Genomic DNA, 23,559 nt, shown 5'->3' on the forward strand with positions numbered 1-23,559 from the left:
TTTAAAACATACAGCACTGGAGTGTGTTGCACCTCCCAAAATCTGAAGGTAAAGCCAATGTCCACAAAGGGTCCCACGTGGAGAGTGGGCATGTTTTGTTTGTCCTCTGCTCCTGTGGGGGGCGCTGTGTCCACTCACTCTGTTAGAGGTGGGTATTTGCAGGACTGAGCACGAGCTCGTTGGTTAGTCTCGGATGACGTAACAATGTTGTTTTTTTTACAGCTGGACAGAAAAAAAGACAGAAATCCTGACCAGAAATGCTTTGTCATGTTTCAGATTTCCCTCTCGCGCGTGATTAAAAACAATCATTAGTCAGCAGGACACACATTTCGTCACATTTTGTCCTCTTGGGGCATCTCTCAGATTGCACGGGGACAGTTGTTTTGAAATTATTACCTCGCTGCTCACTCCCTCTCTCTCTCTCTCTCACACACACACACACACACACACTCACACACTCGGTTCTCGTCTCGTCGGGCTCGTGCTCCTGCTTTCTTACCACCTTGTTTTTGTGACAATGGCGGTTAATAAAACATACTTAAGTATCGGCTATGCCTCGTTTGGTATGCTGATGGGTTTCTCTGCTTTCCTGGTGTGGAACATCGCGTACAAACAGCCGTGGACTGCAGCCATGGGAGGACTGTCAGGTAAACACCGTGTGTCTGTCTCACACCATGTTTTCACCTGTAAGCATGTGTTATAATAGCTTCTGCATGTTTTTATTCCAGCCTTCAGCTAAAACAGCAGTGACCCCCTCCTCAGGCTGAAGGTGCCCTAACTGCTAAACCTGCTGATTGTAAAACAAGCCTTAAGTCAGACAGAGATCACAGGTCAAGCTTGTTTTTGAAGGACATACATGTCAACTAATAAATAGTGTCAACCAGGCCAAAATGATTTATTAATTTTTAAAAAATGTTTTTATTTTTTGTATATCCTGCAGCAGGTTTTTCATTATCTGACAGGTTTCAGCTTGTCATGTGTGCAAGGGTCCACTTTTGAGCTTAACTGATTAAATGCCCCTTTAGGAATAAGTGGGGGGGAAACTGTTACAGAAGCTAATTAAGACATTGGAAATTAAAAGCATTTTGAAGTTTAGAAATATCTAAAAATCTGCCCGATGTTTTAAAATTAGTGGTGTACTGTCGCAGCAATGTAGTGGTTATAAAATACAGGAAAACAAAATAATTTAGACTACTCTTAAGAGATGATGATATCCGTAATCTAAGATGATATCTAGTCTCGTATCCCAATATTGTTTTATTGCCTAGCCCTTTATTAATCTACAGAAGGGCCTAAATGTTAGTGTGAATCTTGGAGTCTTTTCTAAGTGGCATTGTAATTTTACACTGAGCGAAAATGAATGATTTTATAAATGACAGCTAGTTCTTGTTCAGTCCACTAAATAAAGATAGTAAAGTCGGATTTATGCACAGTTATGTAATGGATTATTAGAAGTGTTTCCGTGGATCTGAACTTTGAGCCACTGTTGAGGTTTGCAAGTCCATATCTATAACCTCTGCTCTCATCCGCTTACAGGAAGTACTTCAGTTTTAGTGGTTGTTAAACTATAATACATGTTCCAAAATATCAAACTGACTCATCTTGGCTCTTTTGTAACTTTTATCAAAGATTGTCCTCACATTGGACACATTCAATGAATCTGTATTTTCATTTCTATAAAGGCAACTAGCTGCAAACTGTTTCATGCTTGTACTGATGATAAACTGACATATTTTTATCCTCTGAAAAAAGAAAAAAAAAAACATGCATTCATGAATGTGCACCTGCACCTGACCATCACTGAAGACATTAACACTGAAGCCGCTGTCAGATTGCTACAGTTCCCTCTGTTACACGTTCTGACTCGGTAAAGGTTGTTACTGGCTGTAGAGAAGTCGGGTTAACCTTTACATGTGGTGGAGAATTACAACTCTGCAGCTAAAAAAAAGGGGAACATGAAGAAAGAAGTGTGATTCATTAACTCAGCAATTGGAAACGTGCTGTGTCATGATGTTTTGTAAAAATGCACTCTCACCCCTCACGCTACCAGAAGTTCATGACTGTCAAAATTCAGGTCTGATAGTTACATATGAGTTATTATGTCAAGGGTATAAGAAAAGAAAAAAAGGTATCAGGAAATATCAAGACTTGAGTATGGTGGTGTTATTTTTTTGTGATACTGTGTTGATGATCAAAAACACTAGCCGTTTTTGATATATACAAATACAGATTCCACAGTTCTGAATGCATAAAAAGCAATTCAGCATTTAAAAAAAAAATCACAATATATCACCTTGCTTAGCTCCTCATGGTCCGCTAGCTGTTAGTCCTACATCCCAGTGTAACAATAACATAGCTGTAACAAAGATAAAAAGTATAACATATCTGCATGTTGGTTTTTAAATCATGGAGGGATAACATGGAAACAATGGCTGTCTGTCTTAAAAACAATCGGAAATAAAATGTTTGTTGTGTTCAAGAAACTTTGTAATTATGTGTAGTTATTAGGTCCAAATAACAAAAGCGATCTAGTCTTCTGAAAACTGACTTTGTTTGTCCCTCAGGTGTGCTGGCACTGTGGACCCTCATCACTCACGTCATGTACCTGCAGGACTACTGGAGGACATGGCTGAAGGGCCTCAAGTTCTTCTTCTTCATGGGGGTCTTCTTCTCTGTGTTAGCGGTCTTTGCCTTCATCTCTTTCCTGTCTATTGCCATCAGCAACAAGGAGTGTAAGTTCTTCACCATGGCTTTCTTGTCTCACATAATTTGGTTTCCCTGCTGTTCTTCATCGAATGTGTCTGTGTACTGTGGTATGCTAATATCAGACCATAACACCAACATACAAAAAGTACATTTACATTTCAATACATATTTGAAATGTTTTGGTGGAGACGCACAGTGGCTTACAACAGAAAGTTGTGACACAAAATGTCACAAGTGACGCTGACTGCTATTTTTTCAGCATTTTAGCATGCAGTAATGTTAATAATAACAATAACAAATGACAGAAAATGCAGGAAAATGAATTAACTGAAAGGACCAGATTAACCTGCTGACTGGACAGTCACAATGGAGTTTGGTCACTGCACTCCACCTCAACTTGACTGTTTTAGTTTTTTGTCGCATGCAGATTTATTCCAATTCCCTGATCTTAAAAGTCTTCTTAAGTGTAATTCTTAAGACTTTAAGTTTAAGTATGCGCCCTGACATTATCACTTTTGTCCCTGAATGAGAGCAGATCCCTGCAGCCAGGTCCCAACATCTTGTGGAAAGCTTTAACAGAAGAGTAGAGGGTGTTACAGCAGCATATTAATGGCCATGGTGTGTGTTTGTGTGTCTGTCGCTCCCACAGCCCTGAGTGACCCTCAGAGTCTCTACCTGTCCTGTGTGTGGAGCTTCATGAGCCTCAAGTGGTCTTTCCTACTTGCCTTGTCCGCTCACCGCTACCGCAAAGAGTTCGCCGACATCAGCATCCTCAGCGACTTCTAAGGACACTTAAACATCCTGCAGTGACTACGCAGACTTTGGAGTACACTTTATTGTGCTGGCTTCCCAGCATGAGAGGCCAAAGGTGATGAAGGACGTTTAAAGAGGAATCAGAGGAGAGGATGAAATATCGATCCTGGTTACTCCTTTGCCTTCTTGGCCCAAACCTCCTCCTCCTCCTCCTCCTCCTCCTCCTCCTTTTTTTATTGTGTGCAGGGTTTGTTGCTGACTTGGCCACTTTACAGACTAATCCAGCTCCTATTTTATATGATCCTTGATAAATTTTTCACTTCCTCTGCTTAGTCATGCATCTGCACAATTTCCTCATGACAAAATAAATCCAAAATATGCTCATTTTAAAACCATGACTCAGTGAAGGGAATTACCGCGTTACAACACACTCCTCAGTGGTAATTCTGAGCTGCAGGTTCATTCTGTAGCCAGTAGAGGGTACACTTGTTCCAACAGCTAAACACCATGTACAGTATGTGAGCTTTTTCGACTTACATCTTTATATTATATTTGATTTTTTTCTGGTACTTGATGATGATGAAGAGTTGCACAAGTTGCACATACAAGTGATGCAATGTGCGTACCACAATGCATCAATCCTGTGGTGCATACATGATGTACATCCAAGCACTGCTTTAACAGAGTGTGTCGGGGTCTTGCAGAGGGCAGGTCACCCAAAATCCTGCAGCCTCAACATGAAGGCTTTCATGTAATAAGCACCACATGTCCTGGTATGATACATTTGTGAGTCATGAAGGGGCATTTTTAATGTAAGGAGTGTTTTTTTGTATGGTTTTTATCAGTGTGACAAAGTAAGTGTAAGTGTGATATTGGGCCTAGTTATGGCTTTAATTCACAACACCACTAATGTGCATGCGTGTCGCTTGATGTTATCCTCATCTGAACCATTCATGACATTTATATCATTGCTTAATGAGATTATTTTCTTTCCTGTGTTTCTGTATGTGTTAGAAATGAAGAAGGGCATTGTGTATCCACATGTATCACGCGGATGAATGTAGGAGTGTGTGTTTGTACAAGAGTGGGACTGAGAGTCACATTAATAAACTGTGTTTTTTGAAATCCATTGTGCATGGGTGCGTTTTTGCAAAGAAATCTGAAAATAGACCTGTCAGAAGTTAAAAAAAAACTGTTCCTCTTTTTCTAAGAAGAAATGTGATATTTTAAAAGTTTCTGTTCCTCTTAAGTATTAAATTCCTTTGCAAAGGACTAACAGCAACAAAAGACAATTTATTATTTTCTTCATAAGCTTTGTGACTTTGATGTAACATGAGAAAGTGTCGTAGAGGCATATTGAAGGTGCTGCACATCCTTCTCGCGGCTAAGCGTGGGTCAGGAGGGTCAGTGTTGGGCATTAAAGTGGGATTTGTGTCATAAGAGGAATGAACCACTTTTCACACCCACCCGAGCTACATTTATGAAGAAAAAAAAAACACCCCACAGCCTGTCAATGGCAACAGTAAATGCAGGTCAATAAGCTGCACTTTGAAGTCAGGCAATTACTCCATCCATCCACATTTTTATTTTGCCCCTCAAAGGGAAGGTTTGAGGCAGGAGGGGGGTAAGAGAATTTTGAGTGTATGATTTTGTTAAGGCAGCCGTCTGATGGAAGGACTTTGAAGTTGATGTGAAAAATATGTTACTGAAATATTACAGCGGCTATCAGTGTTGGGTAACACATTAAGTTATTCATTTACTGGATAATATCTGGTGAAGAAAATTTTCTGTAGAATCCGGCAGCTGTTAAGGAAAAACAAAAGAGAATCTGGTGCAGAGTTTCCTTGTTTATTTATCAGTAAACTTTGATCTTTAAGAAGCCACTATCATTATTTCACTCTCTTTGTTGCTTTCCTGCATCCTTCCTCTGTGTTTTAAGGACATTTTTGGTGGTACTTATATCTTAATTGCATTACGCTGGTTTGCTTGTAAGCCCCCAGAGTCTCATTGCATCAAGGTAATTGCGATGTTGTGGTTAAATCACCATGGCAACATTTTTTATCTGGCCGTTATAAACTTCGACATTAAGAAACTGAAAAACAATCCGGCTCACTTTCCACTGAGCAAGCTGGGGGCTTTGGAACCAAATGCGTCCTATTAAGTTTATACACCAGCCTGTAAAACGTGTGTGTGTGCGTGTGTGTGTGTGCGTGTGTGTGTATGTACGTTTGTGTGGTATGTAAAGAGAAGGAGGGGTTTCATTTTATTCAATTATGGGACTCCTTTCTACCCAAATCAAGGAAGGAAGTTGTCTCAAGTGTTGACTGGCAGTCTGGCAGAGTGCGGTGAGACTGGAAACAAAAGTTTATACTTTCAAATAACACAACTATCCTAAACATCCTGTATAATTAGATACTAAAGAGCAACAGCAGCTGAATCCAAATCTATAACAAACAACCTACAGGGGAAATGATTGCTTTGCACTGCACACACGCACACCTTTGCAGCAGATGATGTCAGGCAAGGACACAAACTCAGGATATCCACTCTCAGACTTGTTTATGTGTACTCACTGACTCATCTTAATGAGTAATTACAGCAGATTTCCATGCTCTTTTGTCAGGGTTACATGTTTATCAGCAAGTGGTGAAAAGTACTATTTTTTCAAGTACTGCACTTAAGTACATCTTTAACTATGTAATGATACTTGCCTGCTTGGGTATTTCTATTTATTATGGCTTAATACTTCTGCTCCACTACATGTATTTGGCAGATATTATCACTGGTTACTTTACACACCTGTTCCTTTTTTAAGATGCATTGCATTTACCCAAAAGTATATATATATGACATAGTTTAAATTAGCTCCATCTTAACCAACTGTAACATCAAAGTACTGCTTACATAAAAACGCAAAAATGATATATACATAAATAATATTACCACACTGACAGGGGCTTTTCCACATAATTAGTTGATACTTAATCTACATTTTATTGTGAATACTTATGTACTTTTACTTAAGAGAGATTTTGAATGTAGGACTTTCACTCATAAAGGAATATTTTCATACTGACTGTCAGTGATTTGAATACTTCCTCCATCACTCAGTGGCGCTGCCAAAGGGTGGCCAGAGGGGGGATATGGCCACCCTGATACGATTGCTGCCCCACCCATCACCTCTTGAAAATAAACAAAAATAATTGGAGGCCTCTGTATGGTATTTTTGTTCCTAGTAAATATTTTGTGATTTTTGTGGAACTCAAAATGTTAACTGTTCTAATGTATGCACATCAGATAATGAGTAATATTAACAGTAAAATATGAAACCAAAGTATATCAGTATGCAGATCCTAAACTCTCATAGTTTTTAACTAGTCTATAGACTTCAGCGGCATACAATACAATTCTATAAATTCACTTAGCAATTTTGTTTTTTTGTGTACCACCACTAGATTTTTAAGGTGGCCTCATGTGGCCATCCCTCTGAAATATTTTTTGAGTACATAAAAGTAGAAACATCAGCTTACAGAAAACTTTCATCAGAAGTACCAGTCCTGCAGTTATAAATTTTTATATTGGTGGAAATTTAAGTGTACAACCAGCAAAATGTGTTAATGGTATTAAATGGAGACGTACTTGTTAGGCAGAAGAACGGGTCATATCAGTGTTCATATCTGTCATATCAGAGTGTTATATTGTGGTGCTGTGTTATCAATATGATGTTTAAGCAGCAATTTAATGTTAGTTCATGTGATGCTAACTTTAACTAGTTTATATTCTGTTGGGTAGTTCTATAATAATGTGGCTTATTTTAAAGGCTGATCCAATGCATTTTATGTTAAATGTTGATTTTCAAAGCAACCACTAACCATATTTGTCTGATAAACGTAGAGGATTAAAACATTTATTATTTCCCTCTGAGACGTAGTTGGCTAGAGGTACAAAATCTATAAAATAGAAAACTTTTGAAGAACAAGTACCTCAAAATTGTACTTGAGTAAAAATACTTTCCACCAGAAGTTGCAGCTTTGATTTTTGTCTGTGATTTGCGCTGGCTGACATTTTCATTGTGAAATGTGAACATCGCTATTGATGATTCAAAAAAAAAAACAAAGCATTTGATCTAAAAAAAGAAGCGTCAGGAGGAAAAATGCTAAATGAAAAGCAAACATCTTGAATTGGTCGAGAACCAGATGGCCTCTTTGACATTAAGAAGCCGCTTTGGCATTTTAAGAAGGCAGTCCCAGAATGATTTCCGAGGAACTTCCGCAAAGCGAGGTACAAAGCCCACAGATATTTAAGCAATATCCATAGCAATTTACTGTTTTATTTACAAACTGAAACATATGTTTCTAGACCTTTGCAGCCGCCCTTCCCGTCTCTTTTTATTACCACACTGATTAACTGCTGCAGGAATTCTCCCACACTATCTGCTTTTTCTTTCCTCTTTTTTTGTCTCTGTGTTATCTTTATCATCTTCTCTCATCACTTATTCATTCAAAATGTCCCTGAAGACCTGCTGTTAACAACACATGCCTACCTTTACACTCAGCTATTGTTTTTTTCCTCCTCTGACTCTTGTGTTGTTGTGTGTGATGCTGTCTGTGCCTCTGGGACCACTGCGAGCTTGCATCTGAAACATTTTAGAGAGACACATATTTGCTGTTTTAGAGCACAAAGGGATATGCCATGGCAGAGGCTGTTTGAAGTGGCTTCACAGGGGGAACCAGAACCAGAGCAAGGGATTTGAGAAACCATAAAGAAATGTTAGCGCAATGTTACTTTTGTGAATTCATCTAATCTAATGGAAGTGGGGATTGATTCAATGTGAAGGCGCGCCCCTTTGAAGCTGGCCCTGTTGATGTTTCTAATGCAATAGCTCTGTTGTAGAAACGCAGCATTCCTCTCTACCTTGCAGACAGTGCTTCACTGTGAGTCTGACAGCAGTGGATGCGTGATAGAGGCTAATCCCGCAGATCCCAGGTTGACAATGTGTCCAGTAACCAGTATTTGAAGTGTGAGATTGTGAGTGTTCAACCCCCTGACAGGCCCCTTATCCAAAGACATTAAGGTCAGACTGATTTGTGGGGTGTGTTTTTTGGTCTTTGAACAAGGAGTCAAGGTTGTAGAGAGTCCAAAAGCTGTTTCATCCTAATTTCAAAATATGGGAAAATTTGCAAAGAGAGAATCTTAAAGGGATACTTCACCCACAAAATGATTATTTGTATATCAGTTAGTCAGTGTGCAGTGTACCAGAGTGCAAACAGATATGGAAACAATGGTTAAGTTGCAACAAGGAGTTATTTATTGACTTAGTCTCTGAGTTTCTGAAGGGGGACAGGGGCTTGGCTGGGTTCTGGAGAAGTCTGCAGAGCAGTGGTTTTCTGTGTTTCAGGGTTTCCTTTTGAGGCGACGGAATTCCAGGACTGTGCTCAGGTGAGCAGGAATGGGGCTGAGAGTTCTTTGCAGGAAGAGGGGGAAATCAAGTTAAGTGTTTGTTGGGATCCTGCAGGTCCTCAGGAAGCTGAAGGGTTGCAAAGCTGACAGCAAACAGGTAAAAGGTAAAAGGAGCGCTGACAGTGTGCCACAGGTTGGAAACAGACAATCTGGCAGAGAGTGAAGGAGTGAGCCGGTCCTTTTATGCTGCAGCAGTGTAGGTGGCCTGATTGCATGATGACCAGCAGGTGAGTGATGAATGGCAGGTGTGTGGATAATCAGTGTGCCACACTCCATGACTCTGCCCAGCTCCAGACAAACAACACACACACAGATACAAATAAGGGTGGGTCAGACAATGGACAGACGCACCCACATGAGGGAGAGGGAAACAGAAAATAAGAGACAAGGGGAAAACGTGTCATCTTTATCCACAGTCTATGAGTCTAAAAAGCGAGAAAGTCCGTGTAATGTTGTATGAAGATGGAAAACGCCTAGATAGGAGGGGGTGGAGGGTGGGGGTGGTTGGGTCAAACACCTATGAAGGTTTGTGCTGTTGGCCTAAAATTAAAGTTGCCCTCTTTAAATACTAATGTAGCTGAGTATGTTAGTATGTGTATCATACAACTCTAGTGATGTTACATAAGTGACTTGACATGTGCGACATATATGACATAATGTTTCTAACAAAAGTACTTATTTAAAGCCAAATGATAATGTTTTTCTAAATATAACCACAGTTTGATAGAAACGTTATCTTTACTATAACCTTACCATTTAAAACATGTATGCATAAACAGACAGATTTTTAGTGGGGTTTTTTTGCAAAAATGCATGTGTTGAGAAGTGCTGAACACGACTCAATAATTGAGACCTAGGTTATGCTTAATAAGTAGATTGATAGTTGGGAAACAGATATATAGTTGCTATAGTTTTACTCTTTTTAAATGTAGCCCCCCTTCACTTTGATTCATCAAGAAATTTCACTATTTTTTGATTCTTTGTTTACCAAAAAGGCATTTGGAAAAAAAAAAACATAACACAAGGGGAGCAACTGATATACAAATGGTCATTGCATGGATAAAGTATTTCTTTAAACATTTTACATGTCATCTCTGCATGTTTTTGAGTTCCTCTTCATCCATGGCCTTTTATTGCATTGGTGTGAATTTACAGGGTTTTTAAAATTTTTCATCATTAGACTTCATCACATTATCTCTATTTTGTTGTCAGCGTTCAGGTGCATATGTTTTTGCGAGAAGTTTCCCTGTATGCAGCAGACTTGTAGCTTGATAAACATATTTCTGAAGTTCACGCTGAAACAGGATTTTCCAAACTGAGCGGCCACATGGTCAGCTCTAGTCTGCTGACTCATTGACTTATTATTGTTTACAAAGAAAATGAACCTAAAACATTGAAAAACTGACTCAGCTGCGAAAATGACTTTCATGTGATGATTTGCTATATATAGGCCAGACACTCGATCACGTCTGCACAGCTAATTAAAATCAGCATTATTAACTGAAAGAAGCACTGGATTTTTATTGTGTCTGTTCTGTACAAATTCAGTGTAAATGGAAAAATCTACTTTTATCTACTTTTTATCCACAGAGAAGTTACTGTCCAACTATTTGTCCTTTTGTGTTTCCCACGTATCACAGAGATCATATGACCTGCTGCTTCCACATATGGGCATGATGTGATGCAACATTTAGGCAGCCTCCCCCCCCCCCCCTCTCTAACAAACATGCATACACACATACAAACACACACATGTCAAGTCTTAAAAAAGGTTCTTGTGATCTCTATCACTTGTTTGTTTAATATATCTCTTTGTGTACAACACTGACAAACTTTATAAAGAAACTTTGATACTACTTTTAAATGAGGTACTCCTATGCCTCATGGAAATGTTTTAAGCCATTAATAATAACTTTTGGGTTGCCAGGCTGTGACTGAAAGGACCGTTTGACCACTTACATTCTGAAGAGGGACTTTTAATAATGATTACCCACATTTTGAACTTCATTACTACCAAAGGGAAAGGTTTTTCACAACCTGGCAACCCCACATTTGTTCTCGTTAATGGATTATAACTTTGATTTTACAACTTTGAAGCCCTTTATAAACAGTGCCCTGATGGAAAGTTGTGCCAAAATTTTTCTCAGCTACACAGTGGATGTCTGTTTGTGACCATCATGCACTGCTTCTTCCCTGGATGTCCCAGGATAAGCCACACGAGGCTTTATCCAGTCTGACCTGCTGCTCAGCGCACACCAGCCCAGCATGCCGTATCCCCAGCTCAGCTGTGAGCTCCACTGGGACTGTTTGTAATGTGCCATGGACGAACCCCAGAACTTAAACACTGTAATCAGAGCCAGAGCAGGATATTGGCTAAATTACACATGAAAGCAGGGACATTTGAAGGAAGCTTGAGCACTAAATATTATGATAAATTACGGTCTAATACGAGAAGATAAGTCACAGCTAAACAAGAATAATACAGGCTTGCACGCAGCGCGGGAGGGAAGTGTTTTTAATGCATGATTGCACTTTTACATTTAAAAAAGACATACGTTAAAGGTATCAGCAAACATCTGACTAACGTGTTTCACTTCAAGGTCCATTAAGTTTCTTTTCTGGAGCTTTCAGTCATATCACATGATCTTCATCAGCAGATGGACGTTGCCAGTTTATATTTAACTTCAGATTCCTTATTAGTCACCATTTTTTCTGAGCACTTCAAAGCCATTGACAACTTATTATACAACTTAAACGTATCTCTCTACAACATTAAATACCATCAAGTAAAATATTTGAATAAAATCTATTTTATTTTTTTAAGAGTTAAACACTCAACAAACTAGCAGATCTCCTTCATCAGGACTGTGTAGGTGTGTGCTTTGATCAGATTTAATTGACAGTGGCCGGCAACCTGAGCAAACAGCCAATGACTGTCATACATTGATTCAAATACTGTATATGCTACATAGATATATATCATCTTTTTACATTAGATCCCAAAGCACTGATGAAAACAAGACAAAAAACTCTCGTGAGAAATCACTCACACTGGCTTTCAGTGACATTCTCATTCAGAGTAAGAAGCTGGTCTATAAAATTGTTTTTCAGGGCCTTTAAGGACATCTTGTCCATGTTGGCTCTATGGTTACATAAGTGAGACCACCTTTACGCCTTCCATTTCAATACATTTTGGGTGGCCAAATTGCAGTCGAGTTTCAATGCATTGAAGCCATACATTATTACCAGATGTTATTGTAATCAGATTAAATCATATCGAGATACGATCTGGATATAACATGTATTTTAATGCAGGGTAAAGGCGTGAACAGCCACCTTTTCCCATAGCCAGTAGACAATGCCTTTCTGTTGTTTTTTTCCCCATGTCATGTTTGATGCCAGGAACACGCCAAAAAACAGGGTTAATAAACAGTAAAAAAAACAGCATGGAGGCCAGTGAAAGTGACATGGTAGCTACTTCTTTTTGTTATCTGTTACTTATTCAGTCTCTCTTTCAAACTCGGCATTGACTAATTTTGAGCAACGTTCTAGAGCAGCTTGGACAGAGATAGATGGAATTTGTGCCTGAGAAGAGCCACAGATGTTACAGCCATGCCGGAAAAGGGGGGAAAATTAACGCGTCAGCGCCTGTCATGTTTCCACTATTACTGATTCGCAGGTATCAGCAGGGGCTGATACCTGCAACTACTGCTACTACTGAGTCATTTGTCCTGGAAATTAATGCTAATCTTGCACACTAAAAACGAAAGCGAAATTTGTAATCTTGCACACTAAAGACGAAAGCGAAATTTGTAATCTTGAACACTAAAGACGAAAGCCAAATTTAAATGAGTGTTGGTGTTTTGTTTATGTTGGTTCAGTGGGAAAGGCGCTTTGGCAGCCGTGTTGGCTGTAGTTAGCTTTAGAGGTCCTGGTAGGCTGATTTTGTACCTTCAGACAGAGCCAGGCTAGCAGTTTCCTCTGTTTATGCTAAGCTAAGCTAACGAGCTGCTTACTCAGCCTAGTATTTACCACATAGACATGAGAGTGATAGCAATCACTGATCTAAGTCTTGGCAAAAAAAAGTTAATATATGCATTCTCCAAAGTGCTGAACATTCCTTTAAGTCATGTGATCATCAACAAGAAAGGGCAGATAAAGATTCACTGAAACTTTGACCATTTAACCTTTTCTTCTAAAAATCTACACCTTCACACAATTTTAATTACACACACACACACACACACACACACACACACACATACTTCATCCAGTCTCATCACTACCATCCCCCACATACCATGCACCTTCACCCCTTCAGCCCCCCCTCATCCCGCTCCTCCTGAACCCCTCTAAGTGGATACCCCACAGGAAGGGCTTCTCCAGGGGGGAAATGGGTCCCAGATGTCTGCCTTTGTGCCACTATAGGCTCCTCAGGAGGGATGGAGCCATGGATGGGTGGGTATGGGTTGGAGGAGGGTGTAGTGCGCTGTGTGCAAACATCAAAAAACGGCAGCCAGGAGGGTTAAGAAACTCCCGGGGTGAAGGTGAGGAGGAATTTAATGATTAGTTCCTTTTGTCGAGCCAGCATGGATTTCCAAACACATCATTTATGATTGGTCTCACTGCCGCGCTCCTACCAGCTGAGCACATCACCGCCACGCTTCGACCTTTTGGCGTATGACGGTAATTGAATTGACTGCATTACGAACTTAAAGAAACTGTTTTCCCCTTTTTTTCTTTTCCTGGAGAACTTCAAAAGTTTCAACATGGCCGCTGCTCAGTGCAGAATTTCAGTCAGGCCCAAACCATATGTTGTAGAGACAGAAACAGACAATACATCGGTCTTCTTTGATATCCAAGCCCCTCGTGTGTGCGTGTGTGTAAGCCAATATATGCTGATATATATTGATATGTGTATGATCTATTTTCAGCTCCAGAAAGGGTTAATTATGACCCCCGTGGAAATAAAACGAAGATGAGAGCAGGGCCTGAGTGTTTAGTGAAACATTATGTCAAGACTCTGACAAGGAAATGAAATGTGCAACATCAATCAGCCTATGAGGACAGAGATCAAACGAGCCTCCACACTCCTGCATCTGGTTCTGTTTGGACAGCCTCACTTTTTTCCCCCTTCTCCCACTCCTTTCTTCTCCTTTTCTTTTCCCTTTTTCTTATTCTTCTCCCATTCTTTCCCTCTTTTCTCTCCCCTTCTGTTCTCCTATGTGCCACGACATTCCTGTAGGCCTACTCGCTTCGTTAGCTCATTTTTTCCATGATGGTGGCACGGAGCCACGCTTTCGCTAAAGGTAAGCGGCAGCTCCCGAGATTAGCCTCAGCAACAATGACTTTCCTGTCCCTCCACTGTCTCCACCAGAGCTCCCAATAAGCCCCACTTCTAATACCAGTTAATCCTGGAGTTGACTTGGCCTGTTATGTAAATACAATCTCATATAATTCACTGTCTCTGTCCGTGGCCTCGCTTTGATGGCCAGATGAGGGGTTTTTTTTTCTCTTCCGAGTTGATTGAACCCAACTGGGATCGAGCTACTTTCCGTTCTGCGTCCCTCTCTGAATGAAATGTAAACCAGTGCAATCACGAGGCTCATCAAAAATCTTCTGAGCTGTGCTCCGCACACGCCGTCCTTCAAATGCAGCGGCAATCACACCCAAATTGTCAGCTAGAAGCTGTCAAGCAGCGTGTCAGGGATGAGATGAGGTTTAGTTACAATCTAGGAAACTTTTTTAGTAAATAACAGAAATTTCTGATTGTCTTGTCTCTGCGTATTAATACAACGTCTATGAACAGGGAATTTAAAATTGGTTTTGGAAACATTAAAGGTGCAACAACTCTTGTAAAAAAAGGTGTTGAAATATAAAGGCTACCATTAAGTATGCTGTCATCAAAAAGTACCAAAGTTCTGCAGCCTAGAGGAGCGGAAAACTCCCCACAAGATTTCTCTTCAGTGATCCACGCGTGAGTCACTCAAAGTTGTGACGCATGGAGGTAAAAACGGACACAGTGTTGGGAAGCTGATTTGGATTCAAAGGTAGATTTGCGCAAGATTTAGTTATTTGTTGCAATAGATCAAGCAAACATTAGCTTTCTTTTCTCAAGAAGACCTGTTGCCTGCTGCCAACGTGTAGAAAATGTCTCTAAGTGGCTGCAGACCCAGATGGGTTCACGGTGCGGCGGTGAAGCATGTGTCGGCTCTGCCCTGAGGCCGTGGATGGCACAATTAGGTGCTCTCTCACCTCTACAGACTGAGGTCACTGGGCCACTGAGGTCAGGGGTTATTTAGGGTCCTGTCTGTGCCTTGTTCCCAACCCATCATAGATGATAGGAGCAGCTGACGTCATTATTTTCAACTAAAAACAGGTTAAGTGTGACATAATCTTTAGAGGTGTTTCAGTGTACATCAGTGTTTACAGACACAATGATGTGTGAAAAAATAGTTCATCCTGTGACATTCTTTCCAGGAGGCATGCTTGCACAACCTCACATTTTCTCTCAGATCTACTTAAAGCTTTTGTGGCCAAAAAGACTTATGAAAAATCCCTTTTTTTGTGTGTTTTTGCAGAACTTTAAAGTCTGTCATGGAAGAAATCTGTAATTTGTGCCATTTCCTAACATAACATCCACATCATAAAGTGTATTGTTTGACCTATAAATCCCCCTTTAGTCGTTTAATCTGCAGTATTTTCATCAACTCGGCCTACGTTGCAAGCTGTGGTTTAACGGATTTGTTTTTATAGTGTCTGGTTATCAGCATGATAAAAACCATGGCAGACAAATGTTGTGTTCTCATGTTAAAGAAAAAAAAAGTTCAAAAAAAGCTCTACATCACATGATTAATAACTTTTATGCTGCAGGAAAAAAATATTTGAGAATGTGCTTCCATAAAAATACTATGTTAAAGTATTGAGTATTAAGGTTTACAGAAATGAAATGTTTCAATTTATTCCTGTCTTAATAATGAGTTGATGAATGAGGATGCAGACACAAGGGTGCATGCGGACTCATGCTCCAGCCCCAAATCTGGAACCCATAAAGCTTCAGACATCCCTGCAACATTAGACACAGCACTTCTTATTGGCTGAGCACTCCACTTACCCCTTTTTCTCTACCGCCCGCCCAGCTAACGAACACTTCCTGCTTCTCTGCCTGGCTCAGGCGGGGCCACGCCCTCTGGAAGTCCGCTCAGCCAAAGAGAACTGCCCGCAGGCCCTGGGTTTGCGTTTGGGTATAAAAGAAGCGGAGGTGGACCTGCCTGTCAGATGGTTTGTTGTTGTTCTGTCTGCCAGGTTGAGAGGGGGATGTGAAAGTGAGAAATTTAACAAGGTAACCAGGAAACAGGAGCGACATCCAATCCGATGGAGCTTCAGAAGCCGTAACTGTATTTTATGAGAGAGAAGACTTTTTGATACAAGTTAAGAGCATCACAGCGACTCGTCTTTGCAGTGAAAGGTTGTCGGTGGACGGTACAATGAGAGAAGAGGTGTCCTGCACCAATTCCCCTGAAGGAGGTCTGGGGGCCAGTGAAGAGGAACTGGAAAGAGGATCGAAGAAGACCCTCCAAGCGGGAAATCGAAAACGCTCCCCCTACCCTAAGAAGGACAGCCTCGGTCAGGCGGAGGAGAGCAGCACCGGCAGCCCCAACAGCCTGCTGCCATCCGGGCCAAAGAAGGTGAAGAAGAGCCCTTCCACTGTTGTGTCATTGGCTCCAACATCGCTGGGCCCCAGGCTGGAACAGCCCTTCGAGGACCTCCACTCTCAACGCGTCATTGCCAACGTGCGGGAGCGTCAACGCACTCAGTCGCTGAACGATGCCTTCGCATCTCTACGCAAAATCATCCCCACGCTACCTTCAGACAAGCTGAGCAAGATTCAGATCCTTAAGCTGGCCTCGCGCTACATCGACTTCCTCTACCAGGTGCTGCAGAGCGACGAGATGGACGCCAAGCTGGCCAGCTGCAACTACCTGGCCCACGAAAGACTGAGCTACGCCTTTTCTGTCTGGAGGATGGAGGGAGCCTGGGCCATGTCCACCAGCCACTAGGATCCCATTCTGTCCTAAACCCTCTCGTGTCCACATCTCCACCCCACCGCCTGTGTCTGTGTTTGCATCCGTTTCCTGACCTTTGAATTTTTCTCCTCCCGGTTTGATCTCAGCCTTTTCAACTCAAAACCTTTGCATACACTCCTGCTCCATAAAGGTTCCCTCCACCTCTTCAAGTTGCCCTCCATTGTTTCCACCTCCACATGCTCTCCCCTGTCTGTCCTACAGTTTAGTCCAGTGCAACAAGACGCTCCACTGCAGCCACTCAGGTATGGACTCAATATACAAACACACACATACAGATATCACGTAAACACGAACATGCACGTGTACACACACTTCTGTCTTCACCATGTCATCAGTACACGGACGTCTTTCTTTCCATGATTCAAATAGTTGAGTTTAGTAGAGTTTTCCGTCTTATTTGCAGCCCTTCAGCCCAACAAACAAACACGGCAGATGGACTTCACAAACAAAATACTCAGACAGGAATTTAAAAAAACAAACTGTGCTGGTCACTAGTTAAAGCTCTTAAAGTATAGTATGTTAAAATTAAAAGCAAGTATAACACAGAAACATTAACATAATTTACAGTTTTATTTTTATATTAAGACACTGTATTTTTTGGAAGACTTGATCATGGTTGTATTTAGACTAAAGAAGTGACAGCAAAGCTTTTCTAAAAGTCACATTTACAAAAGTGCATAAACTCACTGATAAAAAGAGATATATTAATAAATAACAAACTCTTAATAAAACTGTAAGCTAAAAAGTTACTAAATTACAACACACGAACACAAGATGAGTGCCACTGTTTACACACAACTATCAAGTTTTTTTTTTTTTTACCTTTGCACTCAGGTGAATAAATATACCATGAACTCTGTGATTAAAAAAAAATGTTAAAGCAAATATACAAGAAATGATTCAAAGGTATAGAAAAATATTTTAGAAAAGATCATATCAGTTATATAATAATATAAATTATTTATCTAATGCTGATAATTTAAAGTGGTTCATTAAAACTGCTAAACTTATTTTTACTAATTTCATTTATAAAGTTATTTATTTTACTGATTTCGTGAAATGTAGCATGCTGTTTATTATTGGCTGATATTTTGTTGTTACATAAAACCATTGGTAATAAATAGCTCATATAACATTATGTAAGTCATCATATCACATCATATGTTAATACTGTGTTGGTTTGTGCAACTTTTTTGTCATTTAGGGTGCAACTCTTGCAAAAAGGATATTAAGCTCAAGAGGTCTTTCTTGTTAAATTAAGTTAATCAAAATAACAACAATACAAAAAGAATACAGTTTCATATTTAGATTGCAAAACAAAATCCTTCACATTGAATTATCATCAAACAAGATATTAAGCAAATAATAATTTTATAATGTGTCAAAACGTGTCAAAATGTTAGTAAAAAGACATAAAAGAAATGTCTATAAATCCTGTCCAAACACGTGCGGTACATGAATATACCTCTCCTGAAGTCATGATAAAAATAAATAAAAATAAGACAATTAATACAATAACTATGTAATAATAAGATAAAATATGATCAAAGTTTGAGAACAGATTTAAAGACAGCACATTTAATCACTTTGCTTGTTTTACTTTAGTGCCTAAACTGAACTAACAGCACATTATCTTCATCGCAATCTAAACTCCCCAGTGTTTGACAGACCTCTGATGTATTTAAGACAAATGTTTTCCTCCAGAATCTGTAGGATCGACTTCACACGGGGTCTGTTTTTTCTCAACCATTTTAACAGACACCAGATTCCTGCACAGGTACAGAATGAAAGGAGGAGAAGAAAGAAAGAGAGAGTGAGGAGGCACATCTCTCTCTCTCTCTTTCTCTCTCCCTGCAGCCTTGCCCTCTCTCCTCAGGATCTTGTATCGTGCAATCAGGCCCCGCCGGGGCCCAGACAAGCAGGAACCTTTAGATTGGAAACAGTTGTGAGGTATTAGGAAGGTGTGTGTACCAGGGTTAGGGTCAGGAGCACGGGCCTGTGTGTGTCAGCACATGTACATGTGTAGTGGTGTGTGTTTGTAGTTGGCTTTAATTACCTGTGCAGTGTGTGTGTGTGTGTGTGTGTGTGTGTGTGTGTTCAGATTAGTAAACAGGAATACACTTACAGATGTATTTTTTGGTGATTATATCTCTCCCTTCTGGTTTTAGTTTTATAAAACTTTTATTTTTTGGGAAAAAAGGGCAGCCAGGAAGTCCTTCAAAATAAAATGACAACATACAAGATAAGGATTTAAATGGAAAAAGAGCAGGGGACAGAGATATGATGAGGTGCAGAGAGCGTGTTGAGGCGATCATGGCGCTTTGCTGGAAGGAATGTACACTTTCTCATCAGCTAGATGACAAGTCAAAGTAAACACGTTTCAAACAAACTATTCAGTATTCGATCTTTGATCAGACATGAATGCATTCTCACAGAGTTTCATTCGCTGTCCAGGAATCACAAATAAAGCTACACAGGCTACATGTTACATATATACATTACACTGTCCAGACACACACACACACATGCGGCCGGCGGCCATGTGCACACTGCAGGTGTTCCTCTCTACGTTATTATCAAACCTCCAGTGGCCTCAGCAGCAGACGTGGAGGGCTCCACTTAGTGCTGTGGATGAAATGCCAAGGCCCCTGCACGTGGAGCGTCCTTGGACGCAGCGCGGTAGTTATTACCTACTACTTTGCCTGCTCTGCCTGTTATCATCAGCTCTGCAGGGACCGCCACAGAAAGTGCTGGAAATTCAAGGCCTGAAACTGACCTGAACGTCTAAGTTTAGGGAAGATGATGAGGTTGGAAAGACATCAAAGAAAGGGTGTGCATGCGTGCGTGTGTGTGTGTAATCTAAAACTCTGTGTATACATGCACTAAATGACATGTATATGAGGTTATCACTCACTTATGTGAAAACTACAGAATGTCCAAAATATTAAGGATATTTACAGCAGCCTCTTTTTAAGTTTGAAAAGTTTAAACATCCTGCTTCTCTTGAATCACATGTCCACTATTGCAGATGATATGTTGAATGTGGACAAAATAACTGGAACACTTGACAATATATCAAGGTACATTTGTTCCATGTAAAGTGATTTAAACCTGAAATAATGTTGATGTCTTAGATTGCAGATAATAATTATAGGTGCTTCTGTAATTTTGTCCAGCAAACATAGTTTTATACTTAGATAATAACTAGATAATTACTGTACACCATCTGTACACGCCATAAAAAGTACAAATATCCTTTATAGTTTGTACTTTCTCTGTAGGAGACAATATTTATTTGCAATTCTATAGCATGCACACGCACACACACACACACACACAAACACACACATATGTACATGAACACACAGTGGACACTTTTGCATATTTTGATGAGCAGGATTTTGGGATGTGTGGGTGTCTGGCTCACGATGAGTCTCTCAGAATGAGACGATTGTTCTGTTTGAGTTGGCACAAAAACAATACTCTCCTGTCTGTTTATACTATAATCAAAATGCCTGTCACTGCTCTTTCCTCTGCCGGAACCCCTGGCTCTGCTGCGTCCCTGTGTGTGTGTGTGTGTGTGTGTGTGTGTGTGTGTGTGTGTGTTTTACAGTTTGGACTGACCAGCTGTTGGATGCTCTGCTGTGCATATTAAATCTCTGGCGCTCACTACGGACTGATCTGGGACCAGATGTAAAGTCCTCTGTGGCTCATCTGCGTTTTAAAAGCCTCATCCAGAAGTTGTGGCTTCTGATAGCCATCTTTATTTTTAGAGAGCCAAACTGTGAGCCGAGCGCAGGTGGGAGGGTTTTGTGTATGTGTGTGTTTGTGTGTGTGTGTGTGTGTGTGTGTGTGTGTGTGTGTGTGTGAGACAGTGTAAGTTTGTATTAGTGTGTTCATTTGACTGCTGCATGTGTATGTGCATTTGCATGTGCATTGGCCTTGCTCAGACAGCTGCAGGGATAGAGCGCCATGGAGAAATGACTTCTGGTTTGACACGTAGACAACACAAACCCCATAACTTGTGTCCAAAATGCATCAGGATCTGTCAAATGTTCACACGCACAGTTTTTGAAACAGGAACAGTTATGTGTGATTTAACATAAAAGTTCCAGTACTTTAAAAAAATATATATATATAAAATCACTCCCCCCTGAAAACTCCAGAAGATCATTTAAATGCATTCTCTTAAACAACTATGTCCTGTGGCGGACTCGGCCACTACCATAAGAAATTATGATAGAAAAAGGTAATTACTGAAAACATAAACTGAACTACTGCAGAAAAAAAGCAGTACACAAGTAGTATCAAACATAACATTTGAGTTAATCAAAATAACGCTCCCCCCACCCCCACCAAAAAGAAAAAAAACAAACTCCAAAAGCACCTTTAAACGTGCTTTCTTTAACAATTGTTACCTGTGTATCTCTGGTGCTCAGGTGGGCAATTTAAAACCAATGCAAAAGTGGCGGACTCCGCCACAACCAATAAAAACTATGATAAAGACAGCAAATTACAGAATAAACATAAACTGAATGTATGAAACTGAACAATAAGTAAAAAAAAGCTGTACTATCACACAATGGGTTTGACTTCATGAAAATCTTAGGAAATTTAATTTTAAATACTGTAAAACCAGACAGATAAATGTATGTTTTAAGAAGTCACTTTTGTGTAAACAAGAAAACAGCAGAATAGAGGTTGCCCTGAACTTTGTGACATTACATGACAAAGAAAATCTTTTGTCTGTCAATTTACACATTTACACCTTTATGGCATGATGAAAGTCATGTGATGGGCTGAAACCCACAAATATACATCTAACTCTTTCTGACTGACTACTTCTTCTCTCTGTGTGTCTTTCTTGAAGCATGGAAAGGCACACTGCAATTAGGGTGAACTGAGAACGCTCCAGATGAAATGTTTGCTTGTTAAAACAAGAGAAGAGAAGCTAAAGGAGCTGTAGGGATTTTTCCACCTTCCGCTGAACAGAAGTGTTTGTTTGTTTGCACAAACATTTTTATAACCTCAACACACGTCTCAAAGACTTCCACCGGTGGTCTGTTTTTTGCACAAATATATATAAATATAAATATATATATATATATATATATAAATATGCTCCAGAATGACACACAAGTATGAAATGTCTTCTTATCTTTAAAGTGTTATAATGTTAACTTATGTATGTTTCTCATCTCTGCAGAAAACCAGCAAATGGAAAATTCTCTAAACTCGAAGAAGAAAGTTCCCACCTCACCAGACAATCCCCATTTTTTAAATCTTTTTAAAAAAAACCTTTTTTTTCTCTTACTCTGGACACGTGCTCGACTCATGACACTGAGATGAGATTCCTGCAGCTTGACTCTTACAGCTCTGTGTTTCTGAAACACCGCTGAGGAGACGTGACAGTCAAGCGCTGAACATTTTAAATGATGAAAACAAGGAAAAAAACAAACAGCTGGCCTGCGTTGACAATGAAACAAAATGGCTGCTGGTTCGAGTGCCTTTGGTAACACCGTGATAACCATCATCCCCCCGACTCTTTCCCTTCGGATGACTCACTGCCAGACAGACATTAAGATGACTAATGATAATGGCACAGTGATGGTTAGAGGGCGGTCACAGCCAATGAATGTTTACAGCTAAAATGCTAATAAGCTAATCGCTCTGGCTCTCAAGGCCCCGTTTTGTGGGAAAAAGAGGAGCATGAGGAATCTGACGCAGATCTTCTACTCTGTTTTGCTGTAGTAACTGGATCGCTTTCTGTGTATTTTGGGGGTTTTAAAGTGTATCTGTTTGTGAATTTGGTGTACGCACACTGTATTACTTTAACTCTGCTCATGCATTACTCAAGGCTTTGATGAAAAATGCCCATGGGAAAATGTCTTAAACCACTGATCACAGTTCAGCCACTATTCCACTTCTGTTTTTTCTCACTTCAGCTTCTCTGTTTTTAGTGAGCGTTGCAGAAAGTTGTATTTTAAAATGCAATCTTATTAATCTTTTCCCAGCCGCTTTAAGAAATATCTTTGCAAACTTGCTGTGAGCATCTTCACTGAATAATGCAGAAAATAAAAGCAGAAAGCTTCTTGTAAGTGATGAAGTGATTCCAGTCATAATATAGAGGATTCATTTGAAACCCATAAGTAGTCTAATTGCTGTTTCATAATGTTTGTGTTGTTTGCATTATTGCTTTTTTTAATATTCTTTATCGTGTCAGCTCCTGTGGACAATAAAACTTCTCTTGGTGCTGTGTATGAGTGAAACATTTTGATAATCTGAGCAATAATGCTTTACGTGTTGGTTTTCAATAGGAATTCAGACATGAGAGGAAGCCGGGCTGCATAGGTGTAGATTTTGTGGGGACACGCAGGGGACACATCACTGTCAATATTTCTAAGTGTACATTTGTCCTCTAATAAAAATATGCAAATAGAGGAGGAATTTTATTTTGAAATAAATAAATAAAAAAACACATTGACACCACACATTAAGGCAAAAAAGGCAAAATTTGTGCATAGGAATTCATGAAAATTTAGGAAATTAAGTG

At 40.0% G+C, this 23,559-nt stretch overlaps 2 protein-coding genes across 2 annotated transcripts; both read left to right on the forward strand.

Moving 5' to 3' along the window:
• The first annotated feature begins 220 nt into the window (after window positions 1-220).
• slc48a1b (solute carrier family 48 member 1b) lies at window positions 221-4,584 on the forward strand. Its single transcript, XM_042496521.1, has 3 exons — window positions 221-647; window positions 2,565-2,732; window positions 3,356-4,584. The coding sequence occupies exons 1-3, from the start codon at window positions 518-520 to the stop codon at window positions 3,490-3,492; spliced, it is 435 nt and encodes a 144-aa protein (XP_042352455.1). The 5' UTR covers window positions 221-517; the 3' UTR covers window positions 3,493-4,584.
• An 11,629-nt stretch (window positions 4,585-16,213) lies between these two features.
• LOC121954002 (twist-related protein 2-like) lies at window positions 16,214-23,275 on the forward strand. The gene is made up of 2 exons (XM_042501307.1): window positions 16,214-17,248; window positions 22,213-23,275. The coding sequence occupies exon 1, from the start codon at window positions 16,407-16,409 to the stop codon at window positions 16,977-16,979; it is 573 nt and encodes a 190-aa protein (XP_042357241.1). The 5' UTR covers window positions 16,214-16,406; the 3' UTR covers window positions 16,980-17,248; window positions 22,213-23,275.
• Window positions 23,276-23,559: the final 284 nt, after the last annotated feature.

Source organism: Plectropomus leopardus, chromosome 2 (assembly GCF_008729295.1).
Source record: "Plectropomus leopardus isolate mb chromosome 2, YSFRI_Pleo_2.0, whole genome shotgun sequence".
In the NCBI taxonomy this organism is placed as follows: domain Eukaryota; kingdom Metazoa; phylum Chordata; class Actinopteri; order Perciformes; family Serranidae; genus Plectropomus; species Plectropomus leopardus.

Excerpts from the sequence above, each read along its gene's own strand:
- slc48a1b (XM_042496521.1), top strand. The coding sequence starts at position 518 with ATGGCGGTTAATAAAACATACTTAAGTATCGGCTATGCCTCGTTTGGT. Across the intron at positions 648-2,564 it reads AGCCATGGGAGGACTGTCAG|GTGTGCTGGCACTGTGGACC; the intron begins GTAAACACCGTG and ends TTTGTCCCTCAG. Across the intron at positions 2,733-3,355 it reads TGCCATCAGCAACAAGGAGT|CCCTGAGTGACCCTCAGAGT; the intron begins GTAAGTTCTTCA and ends TCGCTCCCACAG.
- LOC121954002 (XM_042501307.1), top strand. The coding sequence starts at position 16,407 with ATGAGAGAAGAGGTGTCCTGCACCAATTCCCCTGAAGGAGGTCTGGGG.